At 37.7% G+C, this 16,160-nt stretch overlaps 1 protein-coding gene across 1 annotated transcript in view; it reads left to right on the forward strand.

The window, feature by feature from the left end:
* The window catches only part of LOC135225776 (DNA-binding protein D-ETS-3-like), a 344,616-nt gene extending 328,911 nt beyond the window's left edge, over positions 1–15,705 (forward strand). The window contains 5 exon segments of the mRNA XM_064265241.1: positions 9,080–9,127; positions 10,202–10,391; positions 12,076–12,187; positions 12,190–12,283; positions 13,556–15,705. Coding sequence (XP_064121311.1) covers positions 9,080–9,127; positions 10,202–10,391; positions 12,076–12,187; positions 12,190–12,283; positions 13,556–13,704 — 593 coding nt within the window. The 3' untranslated portion in view covers positions 13,705–15,705.
* Positions 15,706–16,160: the final 455 nt, after the last annotated feature.

Genomic DNA, 16,160 nt, shown 5'->3' on the forward strand with positions numbered 1-16,160 from the left:
TATATATATATATATATAATGAAACCTAAACCTTCACCAAATTTCCCCGTCATGAACAATGACGAGGCAAAGTAGAAATTTAATTCAAAAGGTCTGAATTTGACCTGAAACAAGTTTACCGTAGAATAAACAAACAAATATTTGTTCTTGAAACATCTGGCAACTGTTCACCCCTCCATATCAGTACTCTCCCCATGCCCTCCCCCCACCTCGTCCTCCTGTCCCTGGGTCCCACCCCCACACATCCCTTACCCATCCCATGCCATCCTTTTAGCCTGACTCCCAACACAACAACAATGGCGGCCCAGCAATATCGACTTTATCCCTGGGGGAGGTGGGGGAGGCCCGCCACTCTTCCAACTCAACCCTTTTAAAGTGCCTAGTTAGCAACGGGTTACATTAACGAATTCGTATGTGCCCTTTTGTTTATTTTGTACACATTACTCTCTCTCTCTGTCTCTCTCCTCTCTCTCTCTCTCTCGACGCCTAAGGCTTTTAATTACTTTGTTTAAACTTACATAGTAATATTGCTTCATCTCCATCATATTTACCCACATTTTGTTGTACTGTATGTGAACATGTAGAAAAATTATTAATTTCCTCCTGTCAGTTTTAAATTTGAATTTTTTTTTTAACTGAATTTAGATGTTTTTCTAATCTGAAAAGCGGTTATTCCAACATTGTAGCTTTGAGATAATACATATGTACACAGGTGTATGTATTGACGATAATGGCACCACTGAACAGACTTTCAAAGTCTTGGAACTCACAAAAGCGGACTATAGTTCACCTCTCTCTCTCTCTCTCTCTCTCTCTCTCTCTCTCTCTCTCTCTCTCTCTATCTCTCTCTCTCTCTTTCGTGTAATCTTGTAATATTTTTACCTTTTAGAATAAGTAATGGACTCGATTTGAAGTTTCCTCATTAATGACGAAGGGGTTGTAAGTCTTGCGGATAAGTGGGAAGGCGACGTTGCTGCTTACTGCTGCTTCCTGATCACATTTTTTCTCCGCCGGAATTTTTTTTTCTGAGGAAACATCATTCCTGCTTTGAATTTGTCCCCTTTCCTGCATCCCATTCAAACGACGTCATTCCTCCCCGCTTACGTTATGATGCCCTTTCCTTTCAGTCTTCAATCAAATCTATTCCAAAGCGACATCCTCCAAGTAATATACAAGTAACAAATGCGCCGAGGTTTCTTCGGCGCAATCGAGTTTTCTGCACAACGTATGATAATATATGAAACTCTCAGCTGCGGCCTATGGCACTTTCAGGCACGGACCCTTGGTGGCCTGTGTTGTTAGCACCTATAGCGGTACCAGACGTGCGATCATTGCTAATTTTAGCCTGAAATAAATAAAAACTACTGAGGCTAGAGGGCTCAAGTTTGCTATGTTTGATGATTGGAGGATAGATGATCGACATACCAATTTGCAGCCCTCTACCTTGGGCTGTTTCCAATACCTGAGGGCGGACAGAAAATGTGCGGATGAACAGACAAATGGGCATCACAACAGTTTCCTTTTACAGAAAACTAAAAAACACTGACTTCTTACCGTAGAAGCATCCATCTCTGACGTCTGGTTTCTAACATTTTACCAAATGCCTTCTTTGCAAGCATCAGTCAGTCGGTGAAGTGGTGTACTGTGCGCGACTAACCAACATGAAATTTCTCTTCTCACCTCCTTACGCTCTTCTCGTAGTCCAGTAAGTGAAATTCGGATATAGAGTCCCGTAGAGTAATTGTCTATGCGGGTTGACCAGTTTCATGGAAAAAGGGATTACGCTCCAAAATGTGTAGTTAAACTAAACTTATTTCTGCTGGGCTATTTTTCTCTGACATTTGGAAATATCCTAAAAGAATATACTCATATATATAGATATAATATATATATATATATATTATATATATATATATATATATATATATATATATATCTGGTTTATATGTATATATTTACTCCTTAGAGATGGTGGCATGGTTGCTGAAGAAGCTATTATCCTTCCGGTTCGTGGTTCGATACCTCACAATGTCAGACGAATAGAGAAACAGTGGGTTTATACAGTATCGTCCTATGAATCTTATAAATACCCCTTCTCCTCACAACTTTTATGCACTTTTATATATATATATATATATATATATATATATAGTCATATATATATATATATATATATAATATATAGATATATATATATATATATATATATATATATATATATATATATAATATATATATATATATATATATATATATATATATAAATTTTATATATTCCTTAATTTTACAGCTTTACATTTCAATTCTCTCATTTTTACTTTAGTTCGTTTTTTTAGGCCATGTGCTCTCTCTCTCTCTCTCTCTCTCTCTCTTTCCAACCCCCCAGCTTTTCCATTCTCTGTCCCTCACCCTTCGTGATACGGTATCAGGAGTACCGGAAATCAGCCAACGGTGGAGTGAGGGGAGAGAGAGAGAGAGAGAGAGAGAGAGAGAGAGAGAGAGAGAGACTGGGTGGGGGCTAATACCAATGAAACGATAGGGGAGTAACAGAGAAGTGGTGTAAATAAGATAAAGATTAGTACAGTGACTGGGTGATAAAAGAAAATGTATTATAGGTAACGAAATGACCTTCTTAATAACTATGCACGATATCGAATTTGCTGGTCCTCATGGATCTGTAAAATTTACATTTGCACAAGAGCTTTATTACGGAATCTGGATGTCTTCAGTATATGTGTGACGGTCTGCGCATCATGTGTATACATACATACATACATATATAAATATATATATTATATATATATATATATATATATATATGTATGTATGTATATGTAATATATATATATATATATATATATATATATTTATATATATATATACTGGAAATAGATGGTGCAATTCCTTAGCACAACCCCCACTACAACACACAAAGACGTATTGACGCACGCACACCAGCACGCCTACACACATACAGACAAGCACACATACACACACAAATAAATATATATATATATATATATATATATATATATATATATATATATATATATATATATATATATATATATATATATACCATTTCATCATCTCATATAGTCGGGCCGCTCAGAACTTGCTCTTCTTCAGTCTGTGAGCTGAGGTTGCTAGCTCAAGATCAGTCCATCTTACACTTCTTGGCCGTCATCCACCTGAGTACTTAGCATGCCCAGTTGTTTTGTTTCTTTACCGAGCGTATTGTTTCGTCTAGCGTGTAAATGTGGGCGCGTGGATTCCCACAAATTCTCATAAAAACACAAAGTGCCATTTAAAAATTGCTGAGATATGATAGCAATATCTTTGGCTTCTAAAGGAGGACCATGTATCTGCTGGATCTCTCGTTTTCCCTCTTTCCAAACTGGTGGCTGCACTGCTGCTCGTATCCTCTGTAGTACCATAATTACTGATCCTTCCCTACATAAGTAGAACCTCAAACTACTCACGATGCTCATTGGCTGTTGCACAAATTATGCTCGTCCTAAATCATGCCACTCCTTTTACCTTCTGTTTTCATAAATGTAGTCTCATTATTCAACAGTTGATATTTCCATGGCAGTGCATTTGGCTTGGGACTCCTCACTCTTTAGCATGAGGTGGCTTCTTACTTGTATCTTTAAGTCTAACACCTGATTCTACTCACAGTTAATGCCATTATTCATACCATTACAGTCTACATTTCTATCCGCCAAGTCAGAATCATCACACAGGCATCTATTGTCTTTGATCGTCTTATTTTCCTACTTGGAAATCATTCTTCTCCTCTCTTTTCCGTTTAGCATATCTCGTCAATATCGAAATCAGTATTGTCTGAGTCTTATTCGAAAATCTTCATGTAGAGGAAGGCAGAGTTTCTTGCCTACCAGGGCTTATAATAATGTTAATACTTTTTATGGACCCTCAGTCTCTTTTTTAGGTCTAACACTTATTCTGGCTTCCCATCTGCTTCTGTAAAACGGAAATTGAAATCGTTGCATCTTTCAACAGGCGTAGAGATAGTAGTGTCTTCCGATGATGATATCATGTCGCCAGGTGAATATGTTCCTATGAAGAGGGTTGGGGGCCAGTTAGAAATTCCATGTACATCTTTAAGCAAGATTTCATCACGAATTATTCACGTCAGCCTTTCTTATTTATTCATTCATCTTTTCGGACATTGCTGTGGACTTTGATCCTGAGAGGATTATTTTCCTGTAAACTATCATCACATTGTCTCCCATGTGAATGACGCTGTTTTACCACTGCCAAGAATTTTGCCGTAGAACCGCGTAGTGCTCTTCTTTACATCTAAATAAACAAATTTTTGTCCTCTGCCTGTTTAACGTGTGTTTCCGTCCCTCTATCAACAATGTTTCTGCCTCCTCCGTGTTCTAAAGATATTACAGTTGTATTTTAAAAGAATAAGTTTGTCTCGTATAGAGCGGTTCATTTGCATAGTTGCATAACGTATTTATTAAGCAGGAAGAAAGGAAGGTTGTTTGTTTAGAGGACACCTCTCTTTCAAATTCAGGCCTCAGTTTGAAATGGGAAGAGATGACGGATTCATTTGTGCCTGTCGTCATGTCTGCATTGATAGATGATACAGTTCCCTTTGATAACATATATAATAACATATTGGATTCTCTCCAAAATATCCATGAAATCTAGTATTAGACTTAGGTGAAATATAGATTTATGGAAATGAATCATATCCTCTGGAAATTTCTCCAAGATATAAAGGAAAATCCGCTGCGAAACAATATATATTTGACTACAGGTTTCGCATAGGACACAAGAGTTATGGCCTGTCTTGGAATAGTACAGATGACAGTGCATAAACAGGAGGAAAAAAGTAAATCAACGGAAGATTTCTCATAGTGAAGCAGAAGAGATGACGACGAAGAATATTTTCGCTGGGATCTTTAAATGTGTCTAATTTGGAAGGAATAATTTCACCTCAACAAAAGTAATGAGAAGCGTTAAGGCAAATGAATTCCTCTGGCGTCCATTCATGGAATGATGAAGGCAGCGCAGACGACAGAACCAAAGGAGTCACGAGCGCAGGTCAACTTATTTGAATCTGATGTGATGTAGATATAAACGCTTAGGAAAGATTCATATTGGAGTCGTTTTATCTCATTAAAAACTCAAAGACATTTTTCTGTTATATAAATGCGAATGACGCGTTTTCCTAAGTGGATATGATAACGTGATAAGTGAAGTATATAAAAGAAATTAAAATGTCAATAGACCCACGTCTGTAGGATAAAGTAAGTCATTAAAGAGACAAAAAATGTCTAAAAAGCTTCATGAATAAAACGCAGAAGGCTGCTCTCTTGATCTGAAATCAAGAAGGAAAAGAAAAGGCCCCAGAGAATGATGGGAAGACCAAAGCCGCAAGAAAACTCTTCGTCTTTTATTTTATCAAGGGATTTTTCGGGTCGGCTAAGCTTGATTTTCTTTGATATCATGAAACGTGGCGTTGCAGGTCCGCAGAGTTTGCCGCGGGCTCCAATAAAACAGTGGAGTGTTTGAACTGCGCGCCAACCGTAACACTTGCCCGCCCGCACCACACTTTTCGAAATTCACCCGAATTTTGGGGAGAGTGGAGAGGAAGCCTATTTTCTTTGCGAGGAACGGGGAATGGGTTGGGGTGTTTCTTTTTTCATGGAGGTTATTGGATCCCTTGATTTGTCTTTGCCATGTTAGGCCAAATGACAGTATTCGACCTTTAACTAAATTGCATTTTTGGAAATATTTACACTTAGATAACCCATGCCAGCGAGGAATCATGTCACGTAACGAGATTTGTAAGATAAGAAGGACACCGCCTTAATATGACTAATGATTTATCGAATTATTTTTCTCACAAATGAAGATGCCACCGAAAAGTTTCACAGCGATCAGAAAGAGAGAAAAAATAAGTGACATAAGATGGAAAGATGGACGAGATTAAAGGTGATAGATGAAGAGTTGCTCGCTTGACTCATCTAGTACCGATTTGGGAAAGAGCGGGGAGGAGAAGGAGGGGGCAGGAAGGGAGGGAGGGAGGGGGTGAGGGGGAGGGAGCGAGGGAGGAGGTGCATTTCGTGTCTTTTTTTTGTGAGGGAGAATCAATATTGCACTCTCAAGACCATTCGATATGCCATTATGATAATAGTCTTAATGGAGACGAAGAGCGACTTTATTAAACTCTCCTATTTCTGCCCTTAAGTATCTCCGAAGAGGCTTTATGCGAAGGAGGAATTCTCTTCGGAGTCTCAGAGGTGACGATTGTGGTACTTTTTGTGCGCTGGAGGGGGCGGGGGTGAAGAACCTCTCTTATTATTGTGTTCTCTCTGCATCTGCGAGGTTATTCTTCGTTCAATGTCCTCTTTTTTATTCGTTATAGCCTCTCGTTTCATTTTTTGTTGTCATGCCAGACTTTGCTTGGATTTTCGTCCAAAAGACTTCCTTTAACACAGAGCAGCAATGGAGAGAATAGCTGCCGAAGTAATGAACGGACACAAACCTAAGAACTATGTGGGGACAGGAGTTCGTGAACAGAAACATTAATACAGGAGATCGTACTCCAATGGACCGAGTAAAAAGAAAGTCTCCCCAGGTTAGGAATGAAACAGAAAGACGTTTGATTTCCAAAGCAGGATATTGCCAGAGAACCTGGGAACAATACAGTGAAACAGTAAGGCTCTCTGCCAGTATGTCTTTCGTTTTTTATGCGCGGCTTTCTTACTTCCCGGACCTCTCGGCCTCCCTTCCTGCAGGCCACATCGAGTTTTTCTGCGGGATCTCCTTTCTGTTTCCTCAGAGGGAAATCTCTGGAATAGTTATTGGTGCAATTATAATTCTTTTTCAAGAGTATAACATGCTCTCTTTAAGCTGACGGAGAGAGAGAGAGAGAGAGAGAGAGAGAGAGAGAGAGAGAGAGAATGAATGCCTACGATACTCCCTTCCCGGGCCCCCCAGGCTGCTGTCGTACCGCAGAGAATGACGTCATTGGTCCATAAAGCAGCTAATCGAGGGCCACGGTGCTCTGCTGCTGCTGCTGCTCCCCCGAGCAGCGATACCGCACCTGTAGGGCTCGAGAGAAAGGAGACTGACTTAGCTGACGATATTTTCTTAACTTTGCTCACATTAACTAATGCGATTTGAGACAATAGGCAAGATTTTTGTGGGGACGGACGAATCAAAAGCTGTGAGTATATATTGTGCGTTCAGTACTGATTAACAATGGGAATGCAGTTTTATCATCAATAGTTAGTTGACCTCAAACAGAAATGAGACGTCCGGATAAGAGACATCGAAATTAATGATGGACTTTGTCAAACTTTAAATTGGAACTTTGGTCCTGAGTCAACCGAAGGCTTCAACAGGACAAAAGGAAACGGAAAAATGGTCGTCTTTGCGTGTTGATTTAAATATAAATGTACTCTATAGTATATAAAACTGAATCTCGGAGGAATTTCTCTACAATCTATTCAAAACCATAGGAAAGTAAAGGAATGGTCCCATTTTTTTTTATTCAATCTGATAATAAACCTTTTCAGTACGTTTAGTTGTGTTCTGGAAATAATTTCGTTTCAAACAAAATCCCGTGGGTAGATATAAGATTGAAATCGCCTTCATCCAGGAACACGCGCGGTCACTCACACGCACAGGCGCACGCACTCACAAAAAAATGATGAGGAAAGGGGGAAAAAATAGAACTTGCTGACGGCTCCTTCTCACTTGGTATTCTAGGCGTCGGTCCGTTAAAAGTCCGTTCACTTCTTTCTCAAACACTCTCGCTCAGTCGAGTCTAAAAACGCTCAAGGGGGAAAAAGGCGGGAAGAAGGCCCCACACTTTTCCCAAACCTTGCGAGCGAAACTTTATGGGGAAAAAATGAGAACTTACCCATTAACATCGCATTCTTTCCTCCGAACCTAAGCACGATTGCTGGTCTTTCTCATTATTGATTGATGACGTCTTTATATCGATGAAAGGTTATTGTCATCCGTTTTCGCGAGTGGATGTGACCAGCCGACGGCAAACGGTTTTGACCCACTGGACGAAGCGATGTAGGAAACGGATGAAACCGAGTTGGAGAAGAATCGGCCGAGGTTGGAGGGTTTAGGAGTAAAGAATCTTGAGGTCACATCTGCATTTTGGACGAACCGCACAAGAGCTTCTGGGAGGCGAAGGAGAAAGAGAGCCTAGTCTTTAGGCTGGAGGGATACCTAGAGAGAGAGAAAGAGAGAGAGAGAGAGAGACCGACCAAAGTTGTGGAGGAGGGTGGGCGAGTAGATAAAGAGGCGTGACTCGCTTCTAGAGGAGATGGAAATAAGTTACCGTGAGGGCATTTATGTAGATTCGACTCGCTCTCGAGACTGCTGTTAGAAAGCTCGATCGGGTTTGAGATGCGCTGATACTAGTTGTTAATGAGCACCGTCTTCTCTCTCTCGCAAAATAACTTCTGCTTTGTACTGGCGATTGAATTAAGAAAATGCCCCATTCAATGGGCACCGACAATCATTTTCATTACCATTTTGTCTGATGCCTAGTTTTGCGAAATAATTATATAAAGAAAGGATATCTTTTGAACCGTTCCTGGTGTTTTTGTCGCTCATGCCTTCAAAACTAAACTATCTTCACTGGTCTACCTCCTCTGTCATGGATAATCCCGACACTTTCGTCTCCCTGCAATTTCTCTTGTCTCTTCTAACTAGATCCACATTATAGCTTATTATTCCTTATCTCATTAAGGCCTTTGCAATAATAAAATGGGAAAAATGGAATAATGTGGTTAAAGCAAGAGGAGATTTTACATGAACATAAAATATTTCCAATTCCATTAGTGATCTAGAGGATGATTGGCAGAAAGAAAGAAAGGAAACGGAGGGAAAGGAGTTTTCTAACTTATTCATTAAGAATTCAAAATTGCAATGAAAGACATTTTCTGCAAAAGAGTCCTTTCTATTGACGTTGTCGCCTAATGCCAGCTTTCATTCTTCCCTAGGCTAACCTTTATCTGAGAGGTATTTAAAGTTTCATGCTTTTCATTCATATATTCTTTTTCTTTTGCAGATCCATATCAGATGTTTGGTCCAACCAGCAGTAGACTCGCAAGCTCAGGTAGTTATTGGGTAGCATTTTTACTGCGCCTAGTGTTTGGCAGCTTATTACAGGATTGCTCTAAAGGAAGTCCTTAAATGAAAGCTACATTTATCTCCTACACTTTTGTTATATATATATATATATATATATATATATATATATATATATATATATATATATATATATATATATATGATATATATATATAGATATGATATAGAGAGAGAGAGAGAGAGAGAGAGAGAGAGAGAGATATGTATGTTATATATGTATATTATATATTTTATATATATATATATATATATATATATATATATATATATATCGATACGCACTCACACACACATTTTATGTATATATATATATATATATATATATAATATATATATATATATATATAAATATATAATATATACGCACATCACACCACATATGTATATTATCTATATATATATATATATATATATATATATATATATATATATATATAAACGCAAGTGCAGGAGATAAATTTTTTTGCTCTCAGTTAGGACTGTATATATATATATATATATATATATATATATATATATATATATGATATATATATATATAATATATATATATGTATCAATATTAATATATATGTATATATATATATATATATATGTATATATATATTTACTATATATGTATATGTATACATATATGCATATGTAGTATGTATATATGTGTATATATATATATTATTATATATATATATAATATATATATAGATAGATAGATACAGATATGTATGTATTTGTATATATATATATACATATATATATATATATATATATATATATATATATATATATATATAACCCTTTATTGACTATGTAAAATGTTCGACAAATAGCAATACATGCACCGTTTCATTAATCTTTCCAAAATGTAAAAGGGGAATGGCGTACCTATACATAAAGTATTTACCCCTCGCCCCCACACCCATCCCGTCTCTCTCTCTCTCTCTCTCTCACACATACACACACACACACACACACACACAGCTTTCTACTTAAATTCTGATGTTTTTCCTGACAATAATTTTTTTTTTTTTTTACTTGTCAGGTTCAGGCCAAATCCAGCTGTGGCAATTCCTGCTGGAACTTCTGTCCGATTCCTCCAACGCGAACTGCATCACGTGGGAGGGAACCAACGGCGAATTCAAACTAACCGATCCGGACGAAGTGGCCAGGCGATGGGGCGAAAGGAAGTCCAAACCAAACATGAATTATGACAAGCTCTCTCGGGCGCTCAGGTACTCTCCTCTTCTTACTCATTTACCGCTTCAGTTTTCCATTTGGATTAGTTTTTTTATCTTCGATATACCGTTGTCTATATTATATTGGCATCTCTCTCTTATTATTATTATTGTTATTATTAAGAAATTGCCAGTTTCGTGAAAACAAATTGTTAAAAAATATCCAAAATTATATATAAAAATATATTTCTATGTAAAAACATTAAACAAAGACTTTCGAACACCTGAACGGTGTTCCTCATCAGTGTAACGTTACACTGATGAGGAACACTGTTCAGGTGTTCGGAAGTCTTTATTTTATATTTGTACATAGACATATATTTTTATATATAAATGTGGATATTTTTTACATTATTAGTTATTATTATTATTATTATTATTATTATTATTATTATTATTTATTATTGTTATTTAGTTATTATTTATTATTATTATTATTTCATTATTCTTATTATTATATTATTAATTATTTGAAGTTGAGGAGACCCTCTGTCAAGGATGTTTTGTTAACGAGAATGACAGCATAAGTGGAACTGATCTTATATAAGGTCTTTTCAATTCTTATTATCGTCTTTTAATCTGGGCTGATATTTGCTGACAAAAAGACGAAGTACATAGTCTGGAAAAGGAAGGTAGTGGTTTTCTTAATAAAGTATTTTTATTTCATATGAGCAGAAGTTAAATACCGACAAAAGCCCCATTCCAACCAGAACAAGCTCATTGTTCCTCGAGAAGGAACCGATGATACGGTTTGAAGCGTTGGAATTCCGCTGCTCCCTTAGAAAGACCACGAAGAAGGTTCCCCACTCGAGAAAGACGATTCCTGGTTCCAGATGCTGCAACTTGGAAGTCTTTGAACTCTACGGCTAGCACGCGCCATTTTTAACTTCGGTTCATATGAAATAAAAGTAAATTTACTCAAAATCCCATGACCTTCCTCATTCAGACTTGTGCATCGGCCAGTTACGAGCAAATATCAGCCCAGATGAAAAGAAGATAATGAGAAGAGTTAAAAAGACCTTACATAAGATCAGTTCCACTGATATTGCCATTCTCTTTATCAAAATATTATTATTATTATTATTATTATTTTTTTTAATAGGATAGTATCACTAAACAAGTTTTCTACCTTCCAAAGGTAATTTTAAATCTTCATATGTCGAACATACATTGTACCTCTCCCTTTAACGTTACAAATCATATTTACAGCATATACGTTTGTACATATATATATATATATATATATATATATATATATATATATATATATATATATATATATGTGTGTGTGTGTGTGTGTGTATATATATTATATATATATATATATATATATATATATATAACATATATAATAATGTGTGTATATATATATATAATATATATATCATATATATATATATATATATATATATATATATATAGATATATATCTATATATATATACATACATGTATGTATGGTTGTATATACATTAACGCAAATTTCTCGTATTACCCGTACAATGCAGAAGTTGGGTGTATTTTGCTTAAAAGTAATTTGATAAGTTTATTCAAGGAGTTCTCTATGTCCGAAAGAACTGAAAGTTGGTGTTTCAGGCGACGAGGAGAGAACTGTCCCGGCGAATGTATGTTTTGCGAACAATCCCACACTTGACAAAAGCAATGGCTTTTCTTCTCTGCAGATATTACTACGACAAGAACATCATGACGAAGGTCCACGGGAAGCGTTACGCCTACAAGTTTGATTTCCAAGGCCTAGCCGCGGCCACCCAGCCTGCCGGAGCAGACCCCACAGCTACAAATACCAGAGTGATTTGTTCATGTCGTCATACCACCCGACCACCAAACTCAACTTCATGAGCACCCACACTGGAATCCCAGCCTCCACAGGTAGGCCTTGCGACATTTCTTCCTTCTTTACTTCCTTCCTTCGGGTCTCGTTCCGTTTCCTCGGAGCTTTTCTTTCCATTCAAGTCGAAAAGCAGATTCCTGGTGTCAGCCCCGTCGCTGTGACAGACAAGCGCAGATAATGACTTTTCTCGTAGCACTGCTCAACATTTAACTTTAGCTTTCTGTAAAAGAAAACTATTGAGATGACTCTGTGTGCCCGTCCGCACTTTCTCTGTCTACCCTCAGATCTTAACAACTACTGAGGCTAGAGGGCTGCATATTGGTGCCTTGATCACCCACCCTCCCACCATCAAACATACCAAATTCCAACCCTCTAACCTCAGTACTTTTTAATTTGTTTAAGGTTAAAGTTACCTATGATCATGCGTCTGGCATCGCTATAGGTGCCAACAATACAGGCCATCACCGGGCTGAGGCTAGAAGTTTCATGGGCCGCAGCCGAGACTTTCATATAGCATTATACGATGTACAGAAGACTCGATTGCACCGAAGAAACATCGGCGCATTTTTTACTTGTTTACTTGTGTTGCTTATGGAATTGCTCATTATCAGTGCTGTACTGTCATCATTTTCTGTCCTGTGTGATTTATTGATTGCATATTCCTTGAAGATAATGTCCATCTCATCTTACGTGACTACTTTGACTGAATTATTAGCGTATTTAGTTAGTGTCGAGGAATATTTCGATAATGCAATTCTTTTTTCCTCAGAACCATTTTTTCGTAGTCTTAACACAATTTAGATGACTACTAGATTTTTATAAAAATGTCAACAAATTCACTGTTTTTCATCAGAGCTTTGCTTTTCCTTGTGAAATAACAGTTCCTTCCCTGATTTTCCTTTTCGAAATGTGGATAGTTAATTCATGTATTCTTAAATAAATATTTGCAAACGATTAACCTTAATCTAACATAATAGAATCAGCTTGAATGCAGTGTTCTAGAGAATTGTAGGAAATTAATTTACAGGTAATCTGTATTTCAAAATATCCAGTTTTCAAGTTTACCGAATAGTGTGCGTGGTTGCTGGTCCACTAGGCTGACATTAACAGATCATTTAAGTTTCATACTTATGTAAGCCTTGATGATTTGGTCTCACTTTGGTGTTTGAGTCATTTGCAGCTTTTGTGTCTGTGTTTTCTAGTAGACAGCTGTCATTTTCTCTCAAAGTGGCCTCTTATTTTACAAATTCAATTTCTGCGTGACTTTTAAATGAAAGCCTAATCTGATGAGCTCTTCCGTTCCCCTTCAGCCAGCATATTCCCGTCTCCGACGTCCTACTGGACCAATCCGAGCGCCAACCTGTACTCCAACATCGCGGCGGCTTCTGGACACTCGATGACCCACCACCCAACTCACATGACGTCACACATCTCTTCCGCCTATCCGCACTACGCATGACAGTCTCTTTTCTCCAACTGGTGCACGCAGCAGTCACGTGACTCCGTCTCACTTCCTGATTGGTCCTCGAGCTTTCAGCAGGTAACCAGTTTGGAGGAGCAGCAGTAAAATACAAGAAAACTATAAAAACGAAAAAGAAGGTGAAGAAACCTTACACAAATGGAAACTGTGAATACATAAGTTTTGAAAAAGACTAAATTTCATACCGGTTCGAAGTAACCTTTGAGAGTGGCGATCCCAATTAACTTCTAGTCATTTATACCAAAATGTGTACTACGAGTGAACCAAGAGAAAGATTCAAGTCGGGTCAGTGTATGTGATGTGAACCATAGAATGTAATTTGCCAACTTATTTATTAATACATATATAACCATGAACCCTTCAAACATGTATGCTTGTGTCAGTTGCCAAAGGCTGTACTACACCGTTCTCGTGGTCGAAGCCGTCAAAGATATATGTGTGTGTATATATATATAACAATGTGAATAAGTGACTGAGAATGATGACTTAGTTCGTAAAAGTACCGATGGCATTGAACTCACTTCGGTCGTCTGTGTGGCAGATCTTTTTCAATCTTCCCTCTGGCGACCCAACCCTTTCTTACGCTAGACCTCTCGTAGTTCTGCATACTTCTTCTCCCCTCACCCCCTTCCTCCACGTCCGTCTGACGCCCCTCCCTCCTCCTCTCCCCTCTCCCTGCAAGATGCAGACCATATGAATAGTACTGCTCATATTTGGAGAACAAAATGCCAAGGAAATGGTTAGAGAAAAGCACAAAAAAATGAAAAGATGCGAGAGAGAGTGGTTATGTTTCGTGGGTGAGTGTCCAATTTTATGACGTGTTGTGACTTTGTAAAACTCCTGAATTCCCGAAAGGCGCTCGTATGGGAATTATTATTTATTATTATATGCTCTCCCTTTCTTTTTCTTTTTTCTTTTTTTACCATCCGTAACGCCCTCTTGATTTTGTGCTGTACATAAGGAAAAGAAAGAATGTCTCCCTCTCATATTTCTCTGGACATTTTGGTCGTTTCCGCTCCCCTCTGTCCGGTACAGTAATGCTCTCTCTCTCTCTCTCTCTCTCTCTCTCTCTCTCTCTCTCTCTCTCTCTCTCTAGTCAGTTGGTGGGACCAAGTATAATCCCATCGAAGTGATAATTATAAGTCAGTGGTTTTTGTGGAGATGCTGAATCAGTACCCATCCCTGGGACCTTACAGTTGTTCTACGGTGGCATGAAGGTAAGACTCTCTCTCTCTCTCTCTCTCTCTCTCTCTCTCTCTCTCTCTCTCTCTCTCTCTCTCTGGAAAGAAAAATAATTTTTTTCTTCCTTGGAGCTCATTCATGAGAAAATTTGAACTGATAGCAACTCCTTCCTTTCGAGTTTTTCCCCGCAATGGAAGACCTAGTGCTATGAACTGAGTCATGATTGGATGAAAATCTCATGTGTCTATCTATCGTCTGCCTTCGTGCATTGTAGTCAACTTCCTCACTCAATCTTCCAAAGAAGCAGGTGTTTACGGGACTCATTTACAGACAGTTTCCCCATATGAGCTGTAAATAATTGTATATAAATAAATGATAGACAGAAAGATTAGCTATAGATTCTCCCCGACCCTTTTCAATGTGATGATTCATATTAATGGTTCATAATAATGTCGGCGTATTATAGAAAGCCTTTTTGTATTGAATATTCTTCTTTTTGTAATGAATATGAACAGGTACTGCTTACAGCCTAACTGTATGAGTTACAAAACCAAAGACTTTCCTATTGTGTTAATTAGTTTAAGGAGATTTCAGTGTAATTTATTGTAGATACCTTAGATGTCACTGGTTTCATTTCTCTTCATTTATGCATTCTCAGAGATGTATTTTCCTTATCATTATTTTTGTTCTGATAAGAGATGAATAGTACGGTTTTTAGACTTGCTTATTCTCTCTCTCTCTCTCTCTCTCTCTCTCTCTCTCTCTCTCTCTCTCTCTCTCTCTCTCTCTCTCTCTCTCTCTCTCTCACCAAAGCTAGTCATATTCGATGTTATTTCTTATTGGTCTGTATAATTTCTGATCCGTGCTCTCTCTATCTCTCTCTCCTCTCTCTCTCTCTCTCTCTCTCTCTCTCTCTCTCTCTCACCAAAGCTAGTCATATTCAGATGTTGTGTCTTAGGTCTTTATAATTTCTGATCGTGCTCTCTATCTTAATTAGTTAACTTCAGATGTGTGCATCCTTTAGAAAGCGGTTTCACCCCATGTTTAATTGCAGAAGATAATATTGCGAAACAACGCTGACAATTAAAGGACTTTTAGCCCCTGAATCTATACAATCACACCATAAACAGAGTGCTTCGTTTCTATGTTATGGTCAGCTCAATAACAGAATTTTATTCAGATATCGTTTGCACGGACAAAACTGACTTTTGCCAAGAAGTTATTATGACTTAGCATTTTTATATTGCAAATAG

The sequence above is a fragment of the Macrobrachium nipponense genome, chromosome 13 (assembly GCF_015104395.2).
Source record: "Macrobrachium nipponense isolate FS-2020 chromosome 13, ASM1510439v2, whole genome shotgun sequence".
NCBI lineage: Eukaryota > Metazoa > Arthropoda > Malacostraca > Decapoda > Palaemonidae > Macrobrachium > Macrobrachium nipponense.